This window comes from Natrix helvetica (assembly GCF_964273705.1).
Source record: "Natrix helvetica genome assembly, chromosome: 13".
In the NCBI taxonomy this organism is placed as follows: domain Eukaryota; kingdom Metazoa; phylum Chordata; class Lepidosauria; order Squamata; family Natricidae; genus Natrix; species Natrix helvetica.
Window position 1 is genome coordinate 6585721 of NC_138557.1, and position 25682 is coordinate 6611402.

Here is a 25682-nt window from a genome sequence, read left to right on the forward strand (position 1 = left end):
AGTGTCAGTCCTCTGAGGAAGTCCAGACAGGAAAGCAAAACGAGGAGCACTAAATTTATTGCAAGGTTACATTTACAGCGTTTTTTGCAAGTCTGAAAGCCCCTTCCCCCAACTTCCTCGAGTTTACTTTCTAGGGGATTAGGGAGGGCCCCTACTCTTTCTATTCTCATTCTTTCTGAAATATCTCCTTTGACTATTGTCACCAACCTTTCGGACCACTAAATTCATCATTTTAAATCCCTTGGACCACTAATATGATCTGCCTAATGACCGGCTGAGTGGGCGTGGCTAGGTGGTCATGTGACTGGGTGGGCGTGTCCAACTGGCGCCACTCACATCTAGGGGTGCCTCGCCGGCCTCTAATCGCCCCTCCCCTCCCACCCACTCCTCGCCTACCCGCCTGAGCTCCAGGAAGCAGTCGTTGGAGCTAAGCAGCCACCACGAGAAAGAGTTGGCCAAACAGCTCAGTTCAAACTGGATCTGACCGAGAAGGAGGCTCAGCAGAAGCACCTCACTGAGGATGCTACTCACCTCACCTGCTGCGCGAAGGAAACCCCCCCCCCCCCCGGATTCCTTCATCTTTTTCCAATGCTCATGTTCTGATCTAGGCTTCCCGAGAGCATGTAGTAAACTCCTTGTCCTGACAAAAATCCCTTTGATTCATTGACGGTGAATTCTGCTCATTCACATCCAGCAAAGTCTTTCGAGGGAGGATTTACAGTCACAGACCTTCTCTGGCTTGGAGAGCTGCCAGGCTGAAATCTGCAGAACTTGGCAAGGAGTCTCAGACAGTCACGAACCAATGAAGCGAACTAATTGTCTCCTGCAAACTCCACTCCCCTTTCGCTCCCCTTTTAGTTCCTCTGGGAGGGGCCATTCATTGTCCACCCGTGGCCTTACTCCCAAGTCGACCCCTGTTCTTCAGCTGTCCCCTTTGTCTGGCAACTGCGCATGCGCTCATTGGGAACAGGATCCAGCTGTTCTTCTGCCTCACTGATGTCTGACTCTGAAGGCAGCTGATAACTGTCAGATGGCCCTGGCCCCCTCTCTGCCTCCGACACAGAGCCCTCGTCCGAGCCTTCCCCAGACTCCAGGACTGGCCCGTGTTCCTCCCCAACCTCCTCACTGTCTGATTCTGCTGGCAGCTCCACCACAACAGCTCAGTACGAAAAGAGTTAACTTTGCTTGAGATTAGAAAATCATTTAAAAAAAAAAAAACCTACACGTATTTAGCCTTGCCATAATTACATTGCCCTGGTCTGCATTCCCAAAGGAGCATATGGACTTTTTACAGCCGGGAAAGCTTTGCGCTACTGTGAACTCCGCACATATTCCTTTTAATTACATATGTGCCTGCTGAGGACATATGATGAAGCCTGGCAAACTAATTTGCTACCAGCATGAGACCAGGAATAAATACTAAATATTACACCCCAGTTGGATTTTTCTCTACACTCTCCATTATCCCTAGAGACGAGACTGAATGGAAATTGCCCCAGCCATTTAAATATACGCCAAGGAAAAGGGAAAGCAACAGTAACGTGAACAAGACAGAAAATGATATTTTTTTTAAAAGAAAAAAAAGGAAGGTCTCCAATTCTACTTTGATTTCTTCTTTCGCCTCCCGTTCGTAAGCGATGAGAAATTTAGGGATGGAGTTTTGGTGTGATGGAACTTCATACTCGCAGGAAACGGTTGGCAAATAGGAAGATGGATTCTGGAGTAGCTTTGCCGTTATGTGTCATTTTCGTTCTTGTTACCGGGCTGGCCCAGAATCAAACCGGATGACATTTCATCATTATTTTAAAAATTAAAAGCATACAGGGAGAGGGAGTTTGAATTTCAGAGTTGGTCCAGTTGGCCGTGAAGGTTTGCCATGGTAGAAGGGAGTCATATGTGGCCATATGAGCCCAGTATGGAAGGCTGAGTCCACCTTGAGCCGGTGAGAATTGAATTGCTGGCAGTCGGCAGAGTTAGCCTGCAATACTCCATTCTGACCACTGCACCACCTCTGGCCATATGAGCCCAGTATGGAAGGCTGAGTCTACCTTGAGCCAGTGAGAATCAAACTGCTGTCAGTCGGCAGAGTTAGCCTGCAATACTCCATTCTGACCACTGCACCACCTCCGGCCATATGAGCCCAGTATGGAAGGCTGAGTCTACCTTGAGCCAGTGAGAATCGAACTACTGTCAGTCGGCAGAGTTAGCCTGCAATACTCCATTCTGACCACTGCGCCACCATGGCTCTTTATAATAGACAACGTTGCTGGAGCCAGTGAGAATCGAACTGCTGTCAGTCAGCAGAGTTAGCCTGCAATACTGCATTCTAAGCACTGCGCCACCATGGCTCTTTATAATAGACAACGTTGTTGGAGCCAGTGAGAATCGAACTGCTAGCGGTCGGCAGAGTTAGCCTGAAATACTCCATTCTGACCACTGCACCACCTCCGGCCATATAAGCCCAGTATGGAAGGCCGAGTCCACCTTGAGCCAGTGAGAATCGAACTGCTGGCAGTCGGCAGAGTTAGCCTGCGATACTGCATTCTAAGCACTGTGCCACCACAGCCCTTTATAACAGACAACACCCTTCTCCTCCCTTTTCTTCTCCAGCTTACCTTCCAGCGGGCAGAAACGAGTCACCTGCTCGGGCATAAGCTTCCCTTGCTTGTGTTGACAGTAGGTCTCGGCAATTTCTTGACGACACGGCTTGGATTTGGCCCTGGATAGAGCCGAGAGGGCCTCCTTGCCTGAAATGTCACATTTGGGCAGCTGATCATATCCAAGTTCAGGGGAACCATTCCCATTCCGTTTCGTATGAGGCTGTCCGAGAGACCTCGGGGCGTCTTTCAGAGTGTTGCCCTTGTTGTTGTTGTTGTTGGGTTTAGGGGCAGAATTGTCCAAGGGCAGCCGCTCGTTGAAGTTTTTCCCGAGGATGGAGTTCTCCTTGGCTTTCTCCTCCTGTTCGAGCTTTCTCCGTAGACGTTCCTTCTGTGCACTGATGGGCTTTTTCACCAGTTCTGGGTGGTGCTTCTGCTTGTGGGACCGGGGAGCAAAATTGCTATTGTCAATGTTTTCGAAGTCCTTGGGGACAGAGTTCTCATTGTTGCTGTCTGTGCGTGTCTTCTCCTTTGGCCGGTGGGAAAAATAGCCATCCTAGAAGTAGGTGAAAAAGAAAGATTGTGACATGTTGCTATTTCCAACTGCACAGGCACAAAAGAATAAAGGTAAAAGTTCCCCTCGCACATATGAGCTAGTCATTCCTGACTCTAGGGGGCGGTGCTCATCTCCGTTTCAAAGCCGAAGAGCCAGCGCAGTCCGAAGACATCTCCATGGTCATGTGGCCGGCATGACTCAATGCCGAAGGCCCATGGAATGCGGTTACCTTCCCACCAAAGGTGGTTCTTATTTTTCTACTTGCATTTTTACATGCTTCAAATTGCTAGGTTGGCAGAAGCTGGGACACATAACAGGAGCTCACTCAGTTACACGGCACTAGGGATTTGAACCGCTGAACTGCTGACCTTTCTGATGGACAAGCGCAGTGTCTTAGCCACAGAGCCACCGCGTCCCCAAAAGATCTATTTTTATTGAGTTTTCCAGGTGCTTCCAAGCCTTACTAGATTAATTGCACCTTGGAATCTCTTGCATGTAAAGTGGGTCCCCCCACCACTACCAGATCAGATGAATAATGAAGTGGTGGAAAATATACAATAGCTTTCTTCAACCTGGACACCACCCTATCAAGGCTTTGTACCAAACATGGTTAGAAAATGATCTAGACAATGTAGGAGATGAACCAGGATGAGCCTGAGGGAAGGGTTAAGTGTGTCATCAGTCTTGAGGCACTTTGCATCCACGAGAGATCTAAGTCCCGCCACCTTGAATTTCATTGACTCTTATCTACTGCCACTTTGCTTTGGCCTTTAGTAGTTCAGATTCTTACAGAGAGCTTAAACTTGCAATAAATTCTTATATACATTGGAGCTGTCTGGACTCCTGATTTCCCACGCTAGACCAGGGGTCGGCAAACTTAAACACTCAAAGAGCCATTTGGACCCATTTCCCACAGAACTTCAGAATCTTCAATTCTGGAGCTCACCGGAAGTTCAGTTCCCCCACCAAAGAGTCTCCTCCTAGCGCGGCGTCCTTTTTCCTCTACCTGTCATCACCGAAAGCCCTATCAGTTGTGGAGACAACTGGAAAACCCTCCCCTTGCCATAGAGTCTTCTCCTGGAGCACTGTGCTTCTATTCCCCCCCCCCTTTTGAAAGGAAGCTCCTTTCAAAATTGTGGCGCCGACTGGTGACGGAGCCGCAGCAGAGGGAGGAAAGAGCCACATGAAGCTTCAGAGCTGCAGTTTGCTGACCCCTGCGCTAGACAGACAGTGACCAACTGGGTCATTCTTTCAGTGATATCTCCTTACCTAAACAGAGACACAAGAATGTCCATGGGTGACAAAATAGCAGCAGGAGAGGAAGCGACTTCCGACTTCCTGTTGGCTTCCCCATTGACTTTTCTATTGGGAGGCTGGCAGGGAAGCACTGGAAATGATGATCACACGATGGTAGCTGATTGCAGCAGCATGGCAGTGGTGAAGAAGCCACAAGTATTGCCAAGTTTTAATTCCATGTGAGTAACGGTTCTTGGGTTTTGGATGAATTAAGTTAGCCAATTTGAAGTTAGCAATTACAGGGCAACAATGCTCTACTGTTGTCCTATGATGCTCATTTTATCCAACAGGAGGAGGAGGAAGAGGAGGAGGAGGAGGAAGAAGAGGAGGAGGAGGACTGTGGGGTCCTTGGTGTTCTCAGAACCTGGTTCTTTTATTGCGTATGTTTCATCACCCAACTAGTTAATACCATCAGTGCTAGAGGCGAGAGGGGTTTGGGGAATGGAAGAAGAGGAGGAGGGAAGGAGGAGGAAGAGGGATCGACACGTGATCTATAATCTGGTGATCCCCGATTCTGAGCCTCACTGCTCGCCACGGCTACGCTACATTAGTTCCAAATTGGCTTATCTCCCGGACCGTGGAAAAAAGCAGAACGAGGACATTCTATAGAAGTAACACTTGTTTAAAACTCGCATTCATTTCTCTTTTAGCTGCAGTTCTTCTGCAATCATTTGCTTTCCCTAAACTATAAGGGCGACTTCAAAAGCAGATGCTGCCGATACAGTTCACTGGACTAACTAGCACCATTCCATTAAAAAAAACCAAAACAACCCTTAGGAAAGACCTCCGACAGCACAGAAAGGAGAAACCAAAAATGGTGAACTTTCATAAAATCCAAATTCAACGCTTTCAAGTTATCGTTCTTCCGCCCATGGAGCTGCCTTGATTCGCGCGAGTCGCTTTTCCCTGACATTTGCAGGAGACAAAACCATCTTATGTCGGGGTGAACTGGTGATCGGGGGCAAGGGAGGGCTTCAAAAATTTTAGCAAGGGGCTCTCTGCCCGGTTGCTGGGTGGGCGTGGCCTAGTCGGCCTCCTGCACCATGGGGAGGGGCTTTTTGCCCTCTCCGGGCTCCTGAGGTTTTCCTTGAGCCTCCGGGAGGGCGAAAATGGGCCTCCCCAAGCTCTGGAGGCCCTCTAGAGGCCGTAAATGGGCCTGATTCCAGCCTTCCCAAACTTCCGGTAAACTCGTTTTCTGCTCTCCTCGAGCCTCCCCGCCTGCCCTGCACTTACGTGCATCCAAAACGGGCCGGGTGGGGACTCCTGTGAGTGGGGGGGAGAGGGGAGGAGTGGGTGGGCCAAGCCAGGAGTGTTCTCCAAACTGCACAGAATCTTAGCTAGAGGGTCTCCCGAACCCCTGTGAATCCCGAGCAGCCCACTCCCGAGTATTTCAAGGCTTCCAGGATTGAGGTTACGGTCCTTACTTTTAACCAAGAACACCAGCTGACCTGTGATATATCTGCCTCAGTGGTGGGTTCTGGATCCCGTTGCAACCGGTACGATACAACGGGGCCTGGTGGCAACCACATCTACCATGAGAGTCCCAAATCAGCTGAGATTTTGAGTGGCTGCAGCAAAATCGCACGAGTGAGAGGATTTGAGGATGATTTTGTTGATATTTTGCAACACTCTATCTCATTTCATCTTAGCGGTAAAAGGAAACCAGGGCACCAAAGAACACGGTGGCGGGATATCAGCTGGCAGAGTGTAGAACAACTCAAAGAAGTAGTGCAAGATTGGACGATGTGGAGAGACCTGGGCCATAGAGTTGGACATGACTGAATGGACTTCTTCCTCTTCCTCCCCCTCCTCCTCTTCTTCCCTCCCTCCCTCCTTCCTTCTTTCCTTTCTCTCTCTCTCTCTTTACCTCCTCCTCCTCCTTCTTCCTCCTCCTCCTTTCTTCCCTCCATCCCTCTTTCCTTCCTTCCTTCCTTCTTTCCTTTATTTCTCTCTCTTTCCCTTCTTCTTCTTTTTCCTCTTCTTCTCCTTCCTCCTCCTCTTCTTCTCCTCCCCCACCCCTTCTTCCCCTTCTTTCCCTTCCCCTTCCCCCTCCTCCTCTTCTTCCCCACCAGATTGCAGCCATTGACTGATTGACCAGTTAGTGCCCAAGCCATCTTGCAAGTCGTAAAACAGGAGAACCAGAGAGTTGAAAGCAATTACAGCAAAAGGGGTCTGATTTAGTTCTTTGAAAGTGAGTAACACCAAAGCCCATCTATGTCCATCACCAGGGTCAGGAATGAACATCACCTGAGCTCCATCTCTGCTGGCAAAGCCCAAACCTGTGGCCAAGCCAAGCTCTTCTCCTGGTCCCTTGCCCTGAGTCACTTGACTCATGTATCATTCTATTCTTCATGCATGATTGCCGGTTAGTCACAGAAACAATATTTCTCCTGCAAATATACGAGCAAAATCCTGGAAAGTCTACCAAACAATTTAAAAGCCAAGCATAACAGTTCTTGAGAATCAAAGTCCCCAAAGGTTCATAAATACAATCCATTTATGCTCATAAAATACAATGAGTAGAAACCGTGGCTTTTACGAGATTTCTCCAGCAGATCACAGGCAGTCCTCGACTTATGATCACAACGGAGCCCAGTTTTTTTTGTTGCTTCAATGAGACAGTTGGTAAGTGAGTTTTGCTCCATTTCACAAGCTTTCTTGCCACCGTTGCTAAGTGAATCATTGCAGTTGTTAAGTTACTCAACACGGTTGTAAAGTGAATCTGGCTTCCCCATTGACTTTGCTTGCCAGAAGGTCGCCAAAAGGGGATCACATGACCTTGGGACGCTACGTCCGTCATAAATAGGAGTCAGTTGCCAATCGTCTGAATTTCAATCGCACAACCAATGAACAACTCAATCAACCAATGAACAGCACAATTAACCAATGAACAGCTCACTCAACCAATGAACAGCTCAATCTACCAATTTGACAGCTCAATCAACCAATGCGACAGCTCAATCAACTAATGCGACAGCTCAATCAACCAATGGAATATTAACCAATGGAACCACTCAATCAACCAATGGAACAGCTCAATCAACCAATGGAACAGCTCAATCAACCAATACAACAGCACAATCAACCAATGGAATATTAACCAATGGAACTGCTCAATCAACCAATGGAACAGCTCAATCAACCAATCAACAGCTTAATCAACCAATGAACAGCTCAATCAACAAATGGAACAGCTTGCCTTCAGAAGTTGCAGGAGCTTCATCACTAGAAGCTTTCAAGAAGAAACTGGACCGCCATCTGTCAGAAATGATGTGGTGTAGGGTCTCTTGTTTGGACAGGGGATTGGATTAGATGACCTACAAGGTCCCTTCCAACTCTGTAATTCTGTTATTATCTTTCTCAGTTTGCGGGCAACATTTAGCAAACCAGAAAAGAGGTTTGTGGTTAGTTTAATCATCCCTGCTAGCAAGGGGTGAAAATATAATTTTGCAAGCAGCCCAGAGTTAAAATGGACAGCGAATAAATCTGATCAATAGATACATAAAAAACAAATAAAGGTACATAGTTGCTTTCAAACTTTCTTTCCTTCCTTCTTTCTTTCCTTCTTTCTTTCTTATTGCTAGTTTTTGCCTTGGCTTTTCCATTTTCTCATCCTTCGTATGATGAGCAACTGCTTTGCGTTTCCAGAAAGCTGGGGCCTGACACATTAAAATGTTTGTTTGCAACAGATTTCGAGATAAACAAAACAGGATGGTTCACAGCAGAAAACCCTAGATTTCATTTATTTATTTTTTGGAGCTCGGGAGGCTGATGACTTCCAAGTCCTCAAAATGCCGTTCTGCAATCAGAGAGAAACAAGGTTACCCTCCTCCAGTTCAACCATGGCCAATAGAATAGCAGAATGAACTCCGATCATGGTGAACTTCTTTGAAAAGCCTCATCGTTTTGGCAGGAGGGGATGGGAGCCAAGCCAAAGGGAGCAGATGGGGGAAGAAGACGCTGATGAAATTGGCTTTATCCATATGCTTCCCCTCGTTTAACTCTTCATTATTTATTTATTCCTCTCTGTTCTTTCTTTCTTCCTCTTCTTTTTTGAAAGAGGGAAAGTCAAATGGCGTTTTCATAATTAATCCAAAAATGCAGAGTTTGGAGACCCACTCCGAAACAGTCGTTTCCGAAAGAAATGGTGATGGAATGTACAGGTAGGCTTCGACTTACGACCGCAATGGAGACTGACGTTTCTGTTGCTAAGCAAGACAGCGGTGAAGTGAGCTTTGTACCGCTTTGCAACCTTGCTGGTCACGGCGAATGACTGCGGTTATTAAGTTAGTCACTGAACAAGTTACTGGGTTTTGCCCCATTTTATGACTTTTTTGGGGGCTGCAGTTGCTAAGTGAATCATGGAGGTTGTTACGTTAGTTGTTAAGTAAATCTGGAATGCACCACAAGGTCACCAAAATTGCAAAAATGAAAAATTAGCTAAGTGAGTTTTGCCCCATTTTATGACTTTTCTCGCCAGGTTTCTTAAGTGATTCACTGCAATTCCTAAATTAGTAACACGGTTGTTAAGTCAATCCAGCTTGCTTGTCAGGAGGTCGCCAAAGGGCTCAGGTTACTGCAACCGTCATAAATATGAGTTAGTTGCCAAGTTGTCAGAATTTTGGTCGCGTGACTGTGGGGATGCTGCAACAATCGTAAGTGTGAAAAACGGTCATAAGCCATTTTTTTTCAGTGCTGTTGTAACTTTGAATTGGCCACTAAATGAGGGTTGTAAGTTGAGGGCTACCTGTAGGACGGACTCTCAGGAGGGAGGGGCTGCATTCCAGAGAAGCAAAAGAAAACTCAGTTCAGACAGTTCGTGCCAGAGCGAGAGGATGAAGACAGCTCCTCCTCAACAGTTTCCAATTAAACTGACCTTTACTTCGGCAAGATTCTGTCTGGCGAAGAATAATAAAATTCTTATTAAATAGTATAGTTTGGATGTTCAGTAGTAGTAAATCAATAGACAGGGGAATTGCATCTTGTTGGGGCTTTTGAGGCAAGGAGAGGCCAGGCACCCTAACCTTAACCCTTGACATGAGTGATGTCAAGTTGGCCATGCCCACCCAGTCACATGACCAACCAGACACGCCCACTCAGTCACGTGACCACTCAGCTATGTCCACCCAGTCACATGACCGGCAAGCCATGCCTACCCAAGCAAGCCACACCCACCAAGCAAGCCACGCCCACAGAACCGATAGTAAAAAAAAATTTGAATCCCACCACTGGTTTGAATGCGAGAATAAAAATCTATTAAGTGAAACTAGAAGCCAAAAAAAAAAAAAAACACCATTCAATTTTTCAGCAAGCCCTGTTGGAACATATTCAAATTTGGCAGTTATTCACATAATATTCAATATCCCTGCACTCCCACTTTTTTTTGTAAGTTCTCCAGGTGTAAATTCAATAACAGTATCTTTTGAAGGTAATAAACTGTACTAATTCAGTAATATATCCAAGCAACACCTTTCTGAAACAGCTCCTCTTTTTTTTCCCTTCCTAAACCCCCTTTTTACAAATTAAAATATGTCATGTGTTTGGAGTATTCACAAGGCAAGTGGAATGCAATAAATACCAGTTCCTTCTCTCTCTTGCCTTTTCTTCAAGAGGGACATAAAAAAAATTAAATGCTAAAAAGGCACCTGCTTGAAAACAGGTAATCAGATGAATTATAATCCTCTTTAGATGTTGTGGAATTCCTTTTGACTTCCAACGCAACACCTTAATTGCTCTGTTTGCAACTGTATTTCCACCTTCGTAACCCGCAAAGATTTGCACTGTTTTTCAAATTTCATTAAAAAGCAACTTTCTAATTTGGGGGAGGAAAAAGACGTTCTCCTTCTAAATGAAAAAAAATCTATTGCTGTATCCAGATCTGTTTATTGACTTGGCAACGAATGAAGTTAGGAGTCTCAATTTGTGTTGCCAATTTTTTGATTTCTTTCTTGAAATTGTCTTTACATTTTTTCCCCTTTCTCACCTAATCTCTGCTTTCTTAATCCTTTCTTCCAACCATTTTGTTATGTATTGAATTTATATAGTTGTGTTAACTGTGCTAAAATGAAACTAACCTTTAGATGACCCTAACTGTTAACGGTGCCAAAATGAAACTAACCTTTAGATGACCCTAACTGTTAACGGTGCTAAAATGAAACTAATCTTTAGATGACCCTAACTGTTAACAGTGCTAAAATGAAACTAACATTTAGATGACCCTAACTGTTAACAGTGCTAAAATGAAACTAACCTTTAGATGACCCTAACTGTTAACAGTGCTAAAGTGAAATGAACCTTTAGATGACCCTAACTGTTAACAGTGCTAAAATGAAACTAACCTTTAGATGACCCTAACTGTTAACAGTGCTAAAATGAAACTAACATTTAGATGACCCTAACTGTTAACAGTGCTAAAATGAAACTAACCTTTAGATGACCCTAACTGTTAACAGTGCTAAAATGAAACTAACCTTTAGATGACCCTAACTGTTAACTGTGCTAAAATGAAACTAACATTTAGATGACCCTATTAACAGTGCTAAAATGAAACTAACCTTTAGATGACCCTAACTGTTAACAGTGCTAAAATGAAACTAACCTTTAGATGACCCTAACTGTCAACAGTGCTAAAATAATAATAATAATAATAATAATAAATTTGGATTTATTAGCCGCTCCCTTTCCGAGTAGGACTCGGGGCGGCGTACAATGGAGCATAAAACATAAAAGATAAATAACAGCACAAAAACGTACATACATACACAACACACATACATACATACACGGAGGAGGAAACAAATTACATCATTAGACAGTTAAAAATCAGCTTTAAAATACCCCAATTGTAAAAACCCAATATGCTAACTGTTAACTAACTGACCCTAACTGTTAACTGCTAAAATGAAACCAACCTTTAGAGGACCCTGTTAACTGTGCTAAAGTGAAACTAACCTTTAGATGACCCCAACTGTTTTGGAGGAAAAATTAGAACATTTATATTTGGGTGGGCTTTTTTCTAGTTCTATGATAGGTTAAGACAGCTTGCCTCCAGAAGTTGTGAATGCCCCAACACTGGAAGTCTTTAAGAGGATGTTGGATAGCCATCTGTCTGAAACGGTATAGGGTTTCCTGCCTAGGCAGGGGGTTGGACTAGAAGACCTCCAAGGTCCCTTCCAACTCTACTATTGTATTGTATTGTATTGTATTGTAAGACCTTGTGGGCCTAGAGCAGTAATGATGAATCTTTTTCTCCTTGGGTGCCAATAGCACGCACACATGTGCTATCATGCATGCCCACGTGCCCATCCCCATAATTTAATCCCCCCCTAGGCAATGCCCCCAGCACATGCATGCATAACACCCCATTCCCCGTGCATGCACGCACAGCTTTCTTGGAGCCTGGGGAGGGCAAAAATGGCCTCCCTCGCCCCCCGGGAACACTGCTATCATGTCTCCCCTAGTCCTTGTTTTCATTTTCAATAGCTGACCCAAATTAGTGGATCTACTTTCATACCGTTTCTTTTATTTTAAAGTATATATTCCAAAAGGTTATATTTAAAAATATATATTCCAAAAGGCCCATTTATCCCCCCCAAAAAACCCAAGCCCCACAAAATCCAGTGGATCTTAGTTTATCCCAAAGAAGCAGTTATAAAGGTATAGGGATGCAGAGTGAATTGTACGATCCGTCTACTCACTATCCTAATTCTAATAAAACTCACTGCAGCTTATTTATTGCCTGTGTTCATTAACTCAGTTTCAATACAAATCCATATAGCTTTCTTTAATTAATTTCATTCCAAATTCGATTTTAATTCCGTTTGGTTCTGTAAGGCTACCCAACATGTTTCAACATCCTGCTGTAACCGGCCAGTGAGGATTCCAATAAATTGAGTAAATCTAGTTCATTAAATCCAGGCAGTTCGTTATATCTAATTCAACATGGATCGATCGAGTTCCATTTGGTGAATTTCATTCCAGGTTTTAAATTAGTTCAGTTTGTTAGTGCCTCCTAATAAATCTTATCTTCCATGTTTACCTCTTCAGAGTTCAGCCTCTCAACTTTTTCCAACTTTTGCCATTTGAAACATTTCAGCTAATGCATTCTAGGCATTTCTCTATCTTTAGATTCCCCCCCCCCCTCGTTGATATTCACCTAATACATTGACAAGTTCACATTTTCTTCCTTGAAATTATCATGCAGTTGGATCCATTGTTTTTTTTAAACTTTATGGGCTAGATCTACCTCACTGTTGAATTTGGTTATTCCTGTTCTGACCCAGGCTTCCTTAAAAAGCATGAATCAGAGTCTAGGTCCCGGCAAAATATCTTTTATTTACATGACTGTGAATTCCTTTCCTTCACAGTCAGCAAGGCTTAGCAAACAGTCTTTCAGAGGAATGTTTATCCACACGAACCTTATCTCACTTGGAGAGCTGCCAGATAACTAGTCTCCAAATGCAGGGCAAAGCAAAACTTGGCACAGAGTCTCTTATGGTCACAAATGGAATTTTCCACTCTTGAAACAATCGAAGGAACAAATTGTTTCCTGCAAAAGCCCCCTCCCCGTTCACTCCTCTTTTGTATCCTACGGGAGGGGCCAATCACCTCCAAGGTGTGGCTTTACTCTCAAGTCGACCCTGATTTCTTAGTTGTTCTTGTCTTCTGGCAGCTCTGAGAGAGAGATACAGAGAGAGACACACATACAGAGAGAGACAGAGAGACAGAGACAGAGAGACAGACATACACACACACACACAGACAAAGACAGTGAGAGAGAGACAGAGAGAGAGAGAGGGAGGGAAGGAGGGAGAGATACAGAGAGAGAGAGAGACAGAAAGAGAGAGAGGGAGGGAGAGATACAGAGAGAGAGACAGAGAGAGACGTACACACACAAAGACAGAGAGAGAGAGACAGAGACAGAGACAGGGAGGGAAGGAGGGAGAGATACAGAGAGAGACAGAGAGGGGGGAGAGAGAGAGATACAGAGAGAGACAGAGAGGGAGGGAGAGACAGAGAAAGACAGAGAGAGAGAAAGAGAAGAAAGAGAGAGAGGAAGGGAGAGAGAGATACAGATAGAGACAGAGACACACAGAGAGAGACAGAGACAGAGATACAGAGAGAAAGGGAGGGAGGGGGAGACAGACAGACACACACACAGAGGTAGGTTTAGTCCAGACGGTCTTAAATATCCCTTAAGATGCCTTGAGATGCCTTCTCTAAATATCCTTTTTTTCTCTCTCTCTAACTCTGCAACGGTGCTTGTAGTCTTTTTATTTTATTTTTGTGCTCTCTCCTTCTTCCAATCAGAGCTGTCAGGCCATAATTTATCTTTTCTTAACGGAGAGCAGGGGCTCTTCCTGTGTTGGACTGCCAAAATTACCTCTATTATAACATTATTTGTACCGGTATCTTCGCTCTGAACCCCCCGTGTCTCTTTTCATTAAGATGCTTTCCAGCATGTGCCATGTTGGCTCTGGTTTTAGAAGCAGCTGGGCTAAAAATAAGAGTGTGACAGGCCTCAAGGAGAGCTTAATGTGAAAGCTAAATTTGCTGCACAACGAGGGCTCTGATTGGAGGCACTGGCTCCCAGATTTATTAAACCGAGAGCTTGGCAAGATCCGTGAGTTTGTTTTGCTGCTTTTCGAACCCCGCAGCATTCACTCAACCTGTTCAGCAAGAGCACTTAAGGCTTATATACCGCTTCACAGTGTTTTCCAGCCGTCTCTGTGCTTCCTCGAAGGGGGACATAGAACATATACCATGGAATCATGCGGCTAGAAGGAAACTTAGAGGTCTTCTAGTCTAACCCCCTGCTCAAGGCAGGAGACCTTACATACCATCCAGTAAAAATCAAATGCTTAATCCCTAAACCCTTTTAAAAAAATGTAAATGGCTGCAATTATGTTAATGCACAGCCTGTAATGATTTACAAACAGTTTGTGAAGAGTCCGACAGAAGTCTGCCTCAGTCTTTCAGGGTAAGGCTGATAAGCACCCATCTTTATCTCCCTTGAAACGCTGCCAAAGACCTAATTGCCGTTCAGTTTTGCAAGGCCACACGGAGCACAGAGTCAAAATGGAGCTTCAGAGTTTAAACCCACCAGAATGAACAAAAGTTGGCTCCTGCAAACGCTCACGTCCGTTTGCTCCTCCTTTATGTCTTATGGGAGGGGCCAATCATCTCCAAGCCTTACATCTGAGCCGTCCCTTTTGGCTTAACTGTTCTTGCTTTCTGGCAGCTGTGCGCATGCGCGCACTGGAAACAGGCTCCCCCTGTTCCTCTGCCTCACTGATGTCAGACTCTGGAGGTTCCGGAGGCAGCACATAACTCCCAGATGCCCCCCCCCTTTGCCTCTAGCGCAGAGCCCTCGTCCGAGCCTTCCCCAGACTCCGGGGCTGGCCCATGTTCCTTCCCAACCTCCTCATTGTTCGGCTCCGCTGCCACCTCTGCTGGCCACTGGTGAGCCACAACGCAGGTTTTAAGAACTATGTTGAGCCAATTACAAGTTTAGGGTTGTGTGTGAATCTTATCAACGATTCTCCAGATTTTCTTAGGCTGTGTGAACTCTTCAGAAGATAGGCTAAAGATACAGAAGGATATTGACAAACTTGAACATTGGGCACTATCTAATAAAATGAAATTCAATGGTGAAAAGAGTCAGGTTCTACATTTAGGCAACAAAAACGAAATGCACAGGTACAGTATAGGTAGTACCTTGCTCAGTAGTAGTAACTGTGAAAGGGATCTTGGAGTCCTAGTGGACAACTGTTTAAATAGGAGCCAGCCGTGTGCAGCAGCTGCCCAAAAAGCCAACACAGTTCTAGGCTGCATCAACAGAGGGATAGAATCAAGATCACGTGAAGTGTTGATACCACTTTATAAGGCCACACTTGGAATCCTGCATTCAGTTTTGGTCACCATGATGTAGAAAAGATGTGGAGACTCTAGAAAGAGTGCAGAGAAGAGCAACAAAGAGGATTAGGGGACTGGAGGCTAAAACATATGAAGAACGGTTGCAGGAACTGGGTATGTTTAGCTTAAGAGAAAGAAGGACTAGGGGAGACATGATAGCAGTGTTCCAATATCTCAGGGGTTGCCACAAAGAAGAGGGAGTCAAGCTATTCTCCAAGGCACCTGAGGGTAGAACAAGAAGCAATGGGTGGAAACTAATCAAGGAGAGAAGCAACTTAGAACTGAGGAGAAACTTCCTGACAGTTAGAACAATTAATCAGTGGAACAGTAGTTGCCTCCAGAAGTTGTGAATGCCCCAACACTGGAAGTCTTTAAGAAGATGTTGGATAGCCATTTGTCTGAAACGATATAGGGTTTCCTGCCTAGGCAGGGGTTTGGACTAGAAGACCTCCAAGGTCTCTTCCAACTCTGCTACTGTATTGTATTGTATTCTACAGCTTAGCATGAAGGCAGTACCAATCATTCTTCCATGTTACCATCTTCTGCTCCAAGGAGCAAGAAATAGAGCCAACAACTTTCTGTGCAGGCAACACAGATGTTCTTCTGTCGAGCTACATCACTTCTTTTCTTGACCCTTTGGTAATTGGATTTGATATTCCCAAGATGCAAATTTCACACTAAGCTAAACAGGACAGTAATCAATTGCCCACAGCCTGTTTTTTAATAATTATACTGGGTAATTATAGACTACTGATGACTACGGCTACGTATGAAGTAATCAAATCACTCAATGTTTTAATGTCAAAAGCTTCTATTTGGGCATTTTTCTGCTCCATCGCTTCTGCTTTAGGAGAAGAATTATGGACTTGAGGGGGGAAAAAAATAACAAAGAACTTCAGGATAAATGCAAGGGGAACAAAACCTCTAAAGATACCGAACTGGGACCAATTATACTCGGATTTGCTGCTCTGCGAAAGAGCTGTCTTTTTTCATGACAAAGAAAGGCAAAATATAGTACCCATCGGGACAGTAAAACCAGACTGAATTAAAATATATTAATGGACTGGATTCCATTGTCCCAACATTGATGCTTTCAGTTTATGGACTCTGCATTCAGGAGAAAGGAGAGATACGGCTGCTTTTAAAGGAACACAAGAGATGCAGACTAGAATGGCGGTCGCCAACTGGTAGTCGGTGAGAAAATTGTGGTGGTCCGTATAAAAATTATTTGCATTTTTTATATTGCATTAAATCAGGGGTCCTCAAACTACGGCCCCTGGGACGGATACGTGCAATGGACGCTTGTGTTGCTGCAGAGAGTCTCCTCCTTCGGGGTCTTTTTGTGTGGGTCGGAGGGGGGAGAAATTCTGACTTGGGGTCTGCTTCAGCCTCCTGGTGGGGGGCTTTGGGAGAAGGCTGGAGGGAAGCACCGCTGGTGGCGAAGAGCCGGAGGGCCTCGTTCCAGTGGGACTACATCATGGCCTGGAACTGGCTGACCATCTCAGCCCGCTGAGCCTCCAGGCGCTGGTCCCTGGCCTTGCACTCCCGCAGGTCTTCCCTCTGCTTGGAAAGCCCATGCTCGTAGTCCTCAGTGAGGTGCTTCTGCTGAGCCTCCTTCCTGATCCAATTTGAACGGAGCTATTTTGCCAACTTTTTCTCCTGGTGCCTGCTTAGCTCCAGCAACTGCTTCCTGTTGGGGCCCTAAGGGTTAGGGTTGGACAGTGAGGAGGTTGGGGAGGAACATGGGACAGTCCTGGGGGCTGAGGAAAGCTCAGACGAGGGCTCGGCATCAGAGGCAGAGAAGGAGATAAACAGCACTGAGGCAGAGGAACAGCTGGAGCCTGTTCCCAGTGTGCGCATGCGCAGAGCTGCCAGAAGACAAGAACAACTAAGAAAGCAGGGTCGACTTGGGAGTAAAGCCACACCTTGGAGGTGATCGGCCCCTCCCATAGGAAACAAAAGAGGAGCGAACGGGGAGGGGGCTTTTGCAGGAAACTATTCGTTCCTTCGGTCGTTTCAAGAGTGGAAAGTTCTGTTTGTGACTATAAGAGACTCTGTGCCAAGTTTTGCTTTGCCCTGCGTTTGGAAACTAGTTATCTGGCAGCTCTCCAAGCGAGATAAGGTGCGTGTGGATAAATATTCCTCTGAAAGACAGTTTGCTAAAGCCTGGCTGACTGTGAATGAAAGGAATTCACAGTTGTGTAAATAAAGGTTTTTTTTGCCAGTACCCAGACTCTGTTTCTTGCTTTTGAAGGAAGCCTGGGTCAGAACAATCAGTCCTCGGGGAGATTCCTCTGGATGCCAGTCCAGGATACAAAGTGGAGAAAAAACAAACAAACGCCAAAACCCCACGGATTTATGACTTATTACATTGCAGCTTTCAGGGCCCTTCATGTGGCTCCTCTTGAAGGAGGATCACAGTTTTGTGATCAACAGGATGTTGTGATTTCACTCCTTCTACTCCCTTCCTGGCTTTGAAACCACCCTCTCTCTCTCTCTCTCTCTCTCTCACTCTCTCTCTCACTCTCACTCTCTCTTTCTCTCACATTCTCTCTCTCTCTCTCTCACTCTCTTTCTCTCACATTCTCTCTCTCACTCTCTCTCTCACTCTCTTTCTCTCACATTCTCTCTCTCTCTCTCTCTCTCTCTCACTCTCACTCTGACTCAAAAAAAATGAGCTCGTTGCCAATCCTTGGTGCACAAACCCAGCATTGTTGGGGGGGAAAAAAAGAAAAAGAAAGAAACTCTTCTCTCTTTTTTGAAGAAGTAAACCTTCCTCTCGCTGCAGTTATCTCACAAGGCCTCGGGCAAAAAAAAAAAAAAAGACGACAGAGAAATGATTCTTTTTGACGGGCCCGTTCAACGGCCCCCTGAAGATCATTTGCTAACGTCAAATATCGGAATGCACTGGGGAGTTATTTTATTTTGGTTTTATTTTTTTTGCAATCGGTGGTTTGTTTGGGCACGGCTAGGCAAATCTCTGCTGGGCAAGAAACAGCAATGCAGACACACAAGACTTACCCCTAAGGAGGGGTCCGTGCTAAGCAGAGAGTAGTCTTCGCAAAAAGAATTTAAATTGGAACGAAACAGAAGGCTGCATAACTATTTGGTATATTGTTACGTTTGTCTTGTTTTTTTTTCTTTTGGGCTGTTGCATTCCCCCCCTGTTTTTAAAGGTAAAAATGTTTAATAAAGGCTATTTTTTTAAAAAATGAGACTGAAATGAGCTTAGAAAATTCAGCAACAGCTCATCGCATTACCCCTCCTCCCGTTTTTTTTAACCATTTCCCCTTCTCTGCTCTTAAAGCTCATATGTTATACTTCGCTTTATTGCCATGGCACCTGGTGCCACGAAATTAAATGCCCTCTTCAGTGTACCTAAACTATAAGAATAAAGCAGAAACAAGCATCCTTCACATTCTATGCAATTGAATTTGAAAACCCCTGGTATTGCGTTCCTATGGCACGATACCAGGGATGGCAAACCTTTTTGTCCTCGCGTGCTGAAAATGCACATGCACACATGCATCCCTCCATGCGCCCCCCGTGCATGCATGCCTGACACTCCCCCCCATGCTCCATATGCTCCACCTGCCACCGTGCGCCACGTTTTGGGCCCAGCAGGCCTCCCTGAAGCCTCCTGGGTCCAGAAACGGGCCGTTGGAGGGCACGTTGCACCTTCCACTGCCCCGTGCATGCGTGCGCGAACCCCCTGCCCCTGGAGCATGTGTGTGCAACACCCTGCCCCCCACCCACCCACAAAAATCAGCTGGCTGGCGGGAGGTGCCCGCACATGTGTGGTGGAGCTGAGCTGGGGCGATAGCTTGAGTGCCCGCATAGAGGGCTCCGTGCGCCACCTGTGGCAGGCATGCCACTGATTCCCCATCACTGCACTATACAGTGGAATTCAAGATAGTTACTGATCTGGGATAGAAGCTGTTTTTCAGCCTCTTTGTCGTCATCATTTGCCCATCAGAAAGAAAAAAGAAAGAAGGCCACAAATTTAGATTGCGCGATCTCAACCTTTGTAACTGCGAGCGGGTTGCCCAGGTGCCCAAATTGGATTTGTGTGACCATGTTCTCCCTTCTCTCTCTCTCTTTCTCCCTCTCTCTCTCCCTCTCCTCTCTCCCCCCTCTCTCCCTCTCCTTCTCTCCCTCTCTCTCTCCTTTCCCCTCTCTCTCCCTCTCCCTCTCTCTCTCTCTTTCTCTCTCTCCCCCCTCTCCCTCCCTCTCTTTCTCTCTCCCTCCCCCCTCTCTCTCACCCCCCTCTCTCCCTCTCTCTCTCTCCCTCTCTCTCTCCCTCTCCCTCTGTGTGTGTGTGTGTGTGTGTGTGATGTGATGTGATGTGATGTGAAAGTCATAACTTTGACGATGGGTCGTAAAGTCATTTATTTCTGAGGCCGGCATAACTTTGAGCCACCGTTAAGGGAACAATCGCCCATCAAGGCGACCCCTGAACCACACAGATTTTGCTATTCCGGCCCAGTTTCTGAAAGTGGCAGCTAAAAGGTAAAGATAAAGGCTCCCCTGGCACATCTGTGCTAGTCATTCCCGACTCTAGGGGGCGGTGCTCATCTCCGTTTCAAAGCCGAAGAGAGCCAGCACTGTCCGAAGACGTCTCTGTGGTCATGTGGCCGGCATGACTCAATGCCGAAGGCGCACGGAACGCTGTTCCCTTTCCACCAAAGGTGGTTCCTGTTTTTCTACTTGCATTTTTTACATGATTTTGAACTGCTAGGTTGGCAGAAGCTGGGACAAGTCATGGGAGCTCACTCCGTCACGCGGCGCTAGGGATTTGAACCGCCGAACTGCCGACCTTTCTGATCGACAAGCTCAGCATCTTAGCCACTGAGCCACCGCGTCCCACCGCATCCCAGTATCCAATTGTGAAGCCATGTGGGTGCCCCTTCTCAAGCTCTTCCTCCCCCTCCCCAACTCCTCAACCCAAACTAGCCAGCATCTAATTGATTGTATAGGATGCCCCCCCCCCGGAGGCCGTGTCTAAGAGGGCAGGCCTTTTCTTGAGGCTGTATTTAATGCCGCCGCTAATCATGGAGATTACGCCGAAACAATTACAGCAGCTAATTAAAGAACAATGCCAGTTTTTTTGGGCATCTTTTTGCAAACAGCCCGATTGGGAATTCTTAACGGCAAGCAAAGCAAGGATAATTAAAAAGAAAGCTCCATTTCACCCCCCCTCCCCTCCTTTACAGATGGGTTGCTCGATCCGGCTGATTAAACGGAGAAATGCTCAGACCAAAAGGAAAAAAAAAAAGAAATGTGCGCGAAATGAAAACTTTAAGGGTCTAATCTAAATGCTGTTAACGTTGTGGCCTGCCAGATTCGGACAGTGAGGAGGTTGGGGAGGAAGATGGGCCAGTCCTGGAGTCTGGGGAAGGCTCTGAGGAGGGCTCTGTGTCGGAGGCAGAGAGGGGGCCAGGGCCGTCTGACAGTTATCAGCTGCCTTCAGAGTCAAACATCAGTGAGGCAGAAGAACAGCTGGAGCCTGTTCCCAGTGTGCGCATGCGCAGAGCTGCCAGACGAAGGGGGCAGACAAAGAAGAATAGAGTAGAATAACAGAATTGGAAGGGACCTTGGAGATCTTCTAGTCCAACCCCCTGCTTAGGCAGGAAACCCTACACCACTTCAGACAAATGATTATCCAACATCTTCTTAAAAACCTCCAGTGTTGGGGCATTCACAACTTCTGGAGGCAAGCTGTTCCACTGATTCATTGTTCTCACTGTCAGGAAATTCCTCCTTAGTTCTAGGTTGCTTCTCTCCTTGATTAGTTTCCACCCATTGCTTCTTGTGAAATTTGTCACTGTCTGGTGTGAGGAACCAGAGGTTGACGTGTGGTCTTTTTTTTACACTCATCTTCGGTCAACACCCTTGGGGCTTCCATGGATAGTAAGCAAAGGGAGAAAGACCTCCTTCATCCAAAAGAGGAACGCTCAAAAAAAGAAACAAAACACCCTTTTTACATAGAAAATTGCCCAAAACGTTCATGAATGGTTGAGTTTGTTAAGAGTCAATGTAATATCTGAGGTAACATGACTAGGGAGGGGGCTGTTGGACAGAAATAACACATATAGGTAGCCTTCTACTTACAACAGTTCATTTAGTAGAATAGAATAGAATAGAATAGAATAGAATAGGATAGAATAGGATAGGATAACAGAGTTGGAAGGGACCTTGGAGGTCTTCTAGTCCAACCCCCTGCTTAGGCAGGAAACCCTACATCACTTCAGACAAATGGTTCTCCAACATCTTCTTAAAGACTTCCAGTGTTGGAGCATTCACAACTTCTGGAGGCAAGTTGTTTCACTGGTTAATTGTTCTCGCTGTCAGGAAATTTCTCCTTAGTTCTAAGCTGCTTCTTTCCTTGATTAGTTTCCACTCATTGCTTCTTGTCCTGCCCTCAGGTGCTTTGGAAAATAGTTTGACTCCCTCTTCTTTGGGGCAACCCCTGAGATATTGGAACGCTGCTGTCATGTCTCCCCTGGTCCTTTCTATTAAACTAGACACACCCAGTTCCTGCAACCGTTCTTCATATGTTTTAGCCTCCTGTCCCCTAATCCTCTTTGTTGCTCTTCTCTGCACTCTTTCTAGAGTCTCCACATCTTTTTTACATTGTGGTGACCAAAACTGAATGCAGTATTCCAAGTGTGGCCTTATCAAGGCCTTATAAAGTGGTACTAACACTTCACTTGATCTTCATTCTATCCCTCTGTTGACGCAGCCTAGAACTGGGTTGGCTTTTTTGGCAGCTGCTGCACACGGCTGGCTCCTATTTAAGTGGTTGCCCACTAGGACTCCAAGATCTTCCCTCCCATGCTGGGCTCTGCATTATGGGCCTCTGGGCCCCACCCTGTGACAAATCTAGGAATCCTCCCCCCACAAGGGAATCCTTTAAATCTGGATTTCCTAGCAACCTCTTGTGGCTAACCGACAGCCCGTAAGAATCCCGTAGAAGAGACTCCTTCGTGTATCCTACTCTGACCTCTGAAATATCTGCCGGCTTGTATTTTCCAAGGCTAAAATAAAACCCCCACCGCTGACAGCACGTAGGATTTGTGTGCCAGCATGAGAGCAGAGACCCCCACGCTCCCACACGGTCCGTTGCATTTCGTAGGAACAATATCAGAGGTCATCGTCGCGCCGCTCGGAGGCAAAACGGACGCAAGAGAATTCCCCCAGGCACAGCCGCACGGAGATGCCCTTTGAAGCCTGCACTTTTGGTAGGTCGAAGAAGGATAGGTCTCGATGGGAATCCAAGAAAAATCATCATCATGATTTCTTGTTTCTTTTTACTCTTCTATTTACTTCTTCAACTGACCCACCAGAGTTCATCTTAGGGAATAGAATAGAACAACAGAGTTGGAAGGGACCTTGGAGGTCTTCTAGTCCAACCCCCTGCCTAGGCAGGAAACCCTACACCATTTCAGACAAATGTTTAGAATAGAATAGAATAGAATAGAATAGAATAGAGCAACAGAGTTGGAAGGGACCTTGGAGGTCTTCTAGTCCAACCCCCTGCTTAGGCAGGAAACCCTGCTGCCCTATTCCAGGCAGGCTGGAATAAATCGCGGTGGCTCCATTTTGTGATTGGGGGGAGGGGGTGTTGTGTGATCTTGATTGTTTTCTTGCAGATGTTGCATTAGCCAGTCAGGTAACAACATCAATGCTAGAAGAGAATGGGGTTTCCATGAGAGAGCAAAACCCACTCTTTTCTTAGCACTGATGATGTTTCCTAGTTGGGTGGTGAAATGTCTGCAAGAAGACAACCAGGTTTAGAGAGCACCAAGGATTCCACAGTCATTGTCCTCCTCCTCTTCCCCATCCCTCCTCTGAAAACCCCACTCCCTTCCAGCACTGATGATGTTACCCAGTTAGGTCACAAAATGTCTGCAAGAGACCACCAAAGTCATAGAGCACCAAAGTCTCCATAATTCAACTCTGAACGACAAATATTCCCGGCTATTGATCCATTTTGTGACTGCATAAGAAAATGGTGTCCATATATACTGAGCTGGTTCCCCTCCCATCTGTACTTTAATATTATTCCCCCTGTCGAAGGATCATATTAAGGGACATTTTCCAAAAACCTGTTTTCCAGTAAATCTACAACAGCTTTCCACCGATTATTAGTAAAGCTTATAATACACTCAAACCGAACATCGCTTTCCTAGAGGTGCCATTTAAGCGTAAAGCAGATATTGCTAGTATCACAGGGCCCAAATGTACAAATATTTTGCTTTCTTAAAAAGGCACAAGGCATTTAAAAAAGAAAAGAGTTTCCCAGCTATTTTTAGCTTCGCTTGAAGGATCTGCTTAAGCACACACTGATTTATAGAAGTGACTGTTAGATTTGCAGCCCGTCTCATCCTCAAAAACTCAAGGCTTGCGAAGGTACTTAAGATGAATAAATAATTGTGCATCATGAAAGAAATAAATGGAAAAGCTGCTTTATTTAAAAAAAAAAACAGAACCATTATTGTTTACAAATTCTTTTCCCAGATACATGCCTTCTCCTTTCTAATGTCTACAGGATTAATTGCATTTGGGTAGAAGTTAAGGGATGCCGTAGCTCAGTAGCTAAGACGCTGAGCTTGTTGATCAGAAAGGTTGTCACTTCGGCGGTTCGAATCCCTAGTGCTGAGTAACAGAGTGAGCTCCCGTGACTTGTCCCAGCTTCTGCCAACCTAGCAGTTCGTAAAGCACGTAAAAATGCAAGTAGAAAAATAGGAACCACCTTTGGTGGGAAGGGAACAGCGTTCCATGAGCCTTCAGCGTTGAGTCATGCCGGCCACATGGCCACGGAGACATCTCCAGACAGTGGTGGCTCTTCAGCTTTGAAATGGAGATGAGCACCGCCCCCTAGAGTCAGGAATGATTAGCACATATGTGCGAGGGGAACCTTTACCTCTAGAAGTTAAAGACTAGTTCCTCATTCCTTTTGCTGACTCCTTCCTGCTCCCCTCCCCAAATTAAGGGTCTTGAAATTTATTTCCAAAGTCCTAAATTTATGCAAACGCTCAATGTACATCTGACTGGCTTTGTATTCTGCAAAGGCTGGCATTGGGGGTATTGTAAAAGCAGTGGCAGAACTTGTGGGCAGAGTTAAAAGGGCCGAGTCCCTTTTGGGGAGAGGGGGCGGTTTACAAATCCAAAGAAATAAATAAATAAAAGAGAGATAAGCCTAGAATCTCTGCGTAGCTGCAAGCAGCTGCAATTGCAAGCTGCAATTCCCCTTGAATTACCTATCTACCTCCTAGCAACAAAAGTGCGTATAGTGAAGGCGATGGTTTTCCCAGTTGCAATGGATGGCTGTGAAGGTTGGACCATAAGAAAGGCTGAGCGCCAAAGAATGGAGGCCTTTGAACTCTGGTGCTGGAGAAGACTCCTGCGAGTCCCTTGGACTGCAAGGCTATCCAACTGGTCAGTCCTAGAGGAGATCAACCCTGACTGCTCTTTAGAAGGCCAGATCCTGAAGAGGAAACTCAAAGACTTTGGCCATCTAATGAGAAGGAAGAAGGACTCCCTGGAGAAGAGCCTCATGCTGGGAACGATGGAGGGCGAAAGAAGAAGGACTGCAAGGCCATCCAACCGGTCAGTCCTAGAGGAGATCAACCCTGACTGCTCTTTAGAAGGCCAGATCCTGAAGAGGAAACTCAAAGACTTTGGCCACCTGATGAGAAGGAAGAAGGACTCCCTGGAGAAGAGCCTCATGCTGGGAACGATGGAGGGCGAAAGAAGAAGGACTGCAAGGCCATCCAACCGGTCAGTCCTAGAGGAGATCAACCCTGGATGCTCTTGAGAAGGCCAGATTCTGAAGAGGAAACTCAAATCCTTTGGCCACCTAAGGAGAAGGAAGGACTCCCTGGAGAAGAGCCTCATGCTAGGAAAGATTGAGGGCAAAAGAAGAAGAAGGAGATGACAAGAGAAGGAGGTGGCTGGACGGAGTCACCGAAGCAGTCGGCATGAGCTTCAATGGACTCCAGAGGATGGTAGAGGACAGGAAGGCCTGGAGGAACATTGTCCATGGGATCGCGATGGGTCGGACACGACTTCCCAACTAACAACAACAATGATTCCTAGCACAGAGATCTTCAAACTTGGCAACTTTAAGACTTGTGGACTTCAACTCCCAGAATTCTCCAGCTTTCCAGGCCCCTTCCAACTCTGTTATTCTAATTCTAATCTCATTTTCCATCCAGGAAAATACCACCCAATCTCCTATCCTCTTTCGAAGATGTTTTAAATGCACCTCTTGTTCGTCCAACTCAAAAGAGAATGGGCAAAATGGAAATGCAGAT

At 45.8% G+C, this 25682-nt stretch overlaps 1 protein-coding gene across 2 annotated transcripts in view; it reads right to left on the reverse strand.

Annotated features, from left to right (window-relative positions):
- The window catches only part of XYLT1 (xylosyltransferase 1), a 132904-nt gene that overhangs the window by 56302 nt on the left and 50920 nt on the right, over nucleotides 1–25682 (reverse strand). For both annotated transcript variants that reach the window (XM_081965744.1, XM_081965745.1), the window contains exon 3: nucleotides 2616–3153. In XM_081965744.1, coding sequence (XP_081821870.1) covers nucleotides 2616–3153 — 538 coding nt within the window. The remainder of the gene's footprint in view (nucleotides 1–2615; nucleotides 3154–25682) is intronic.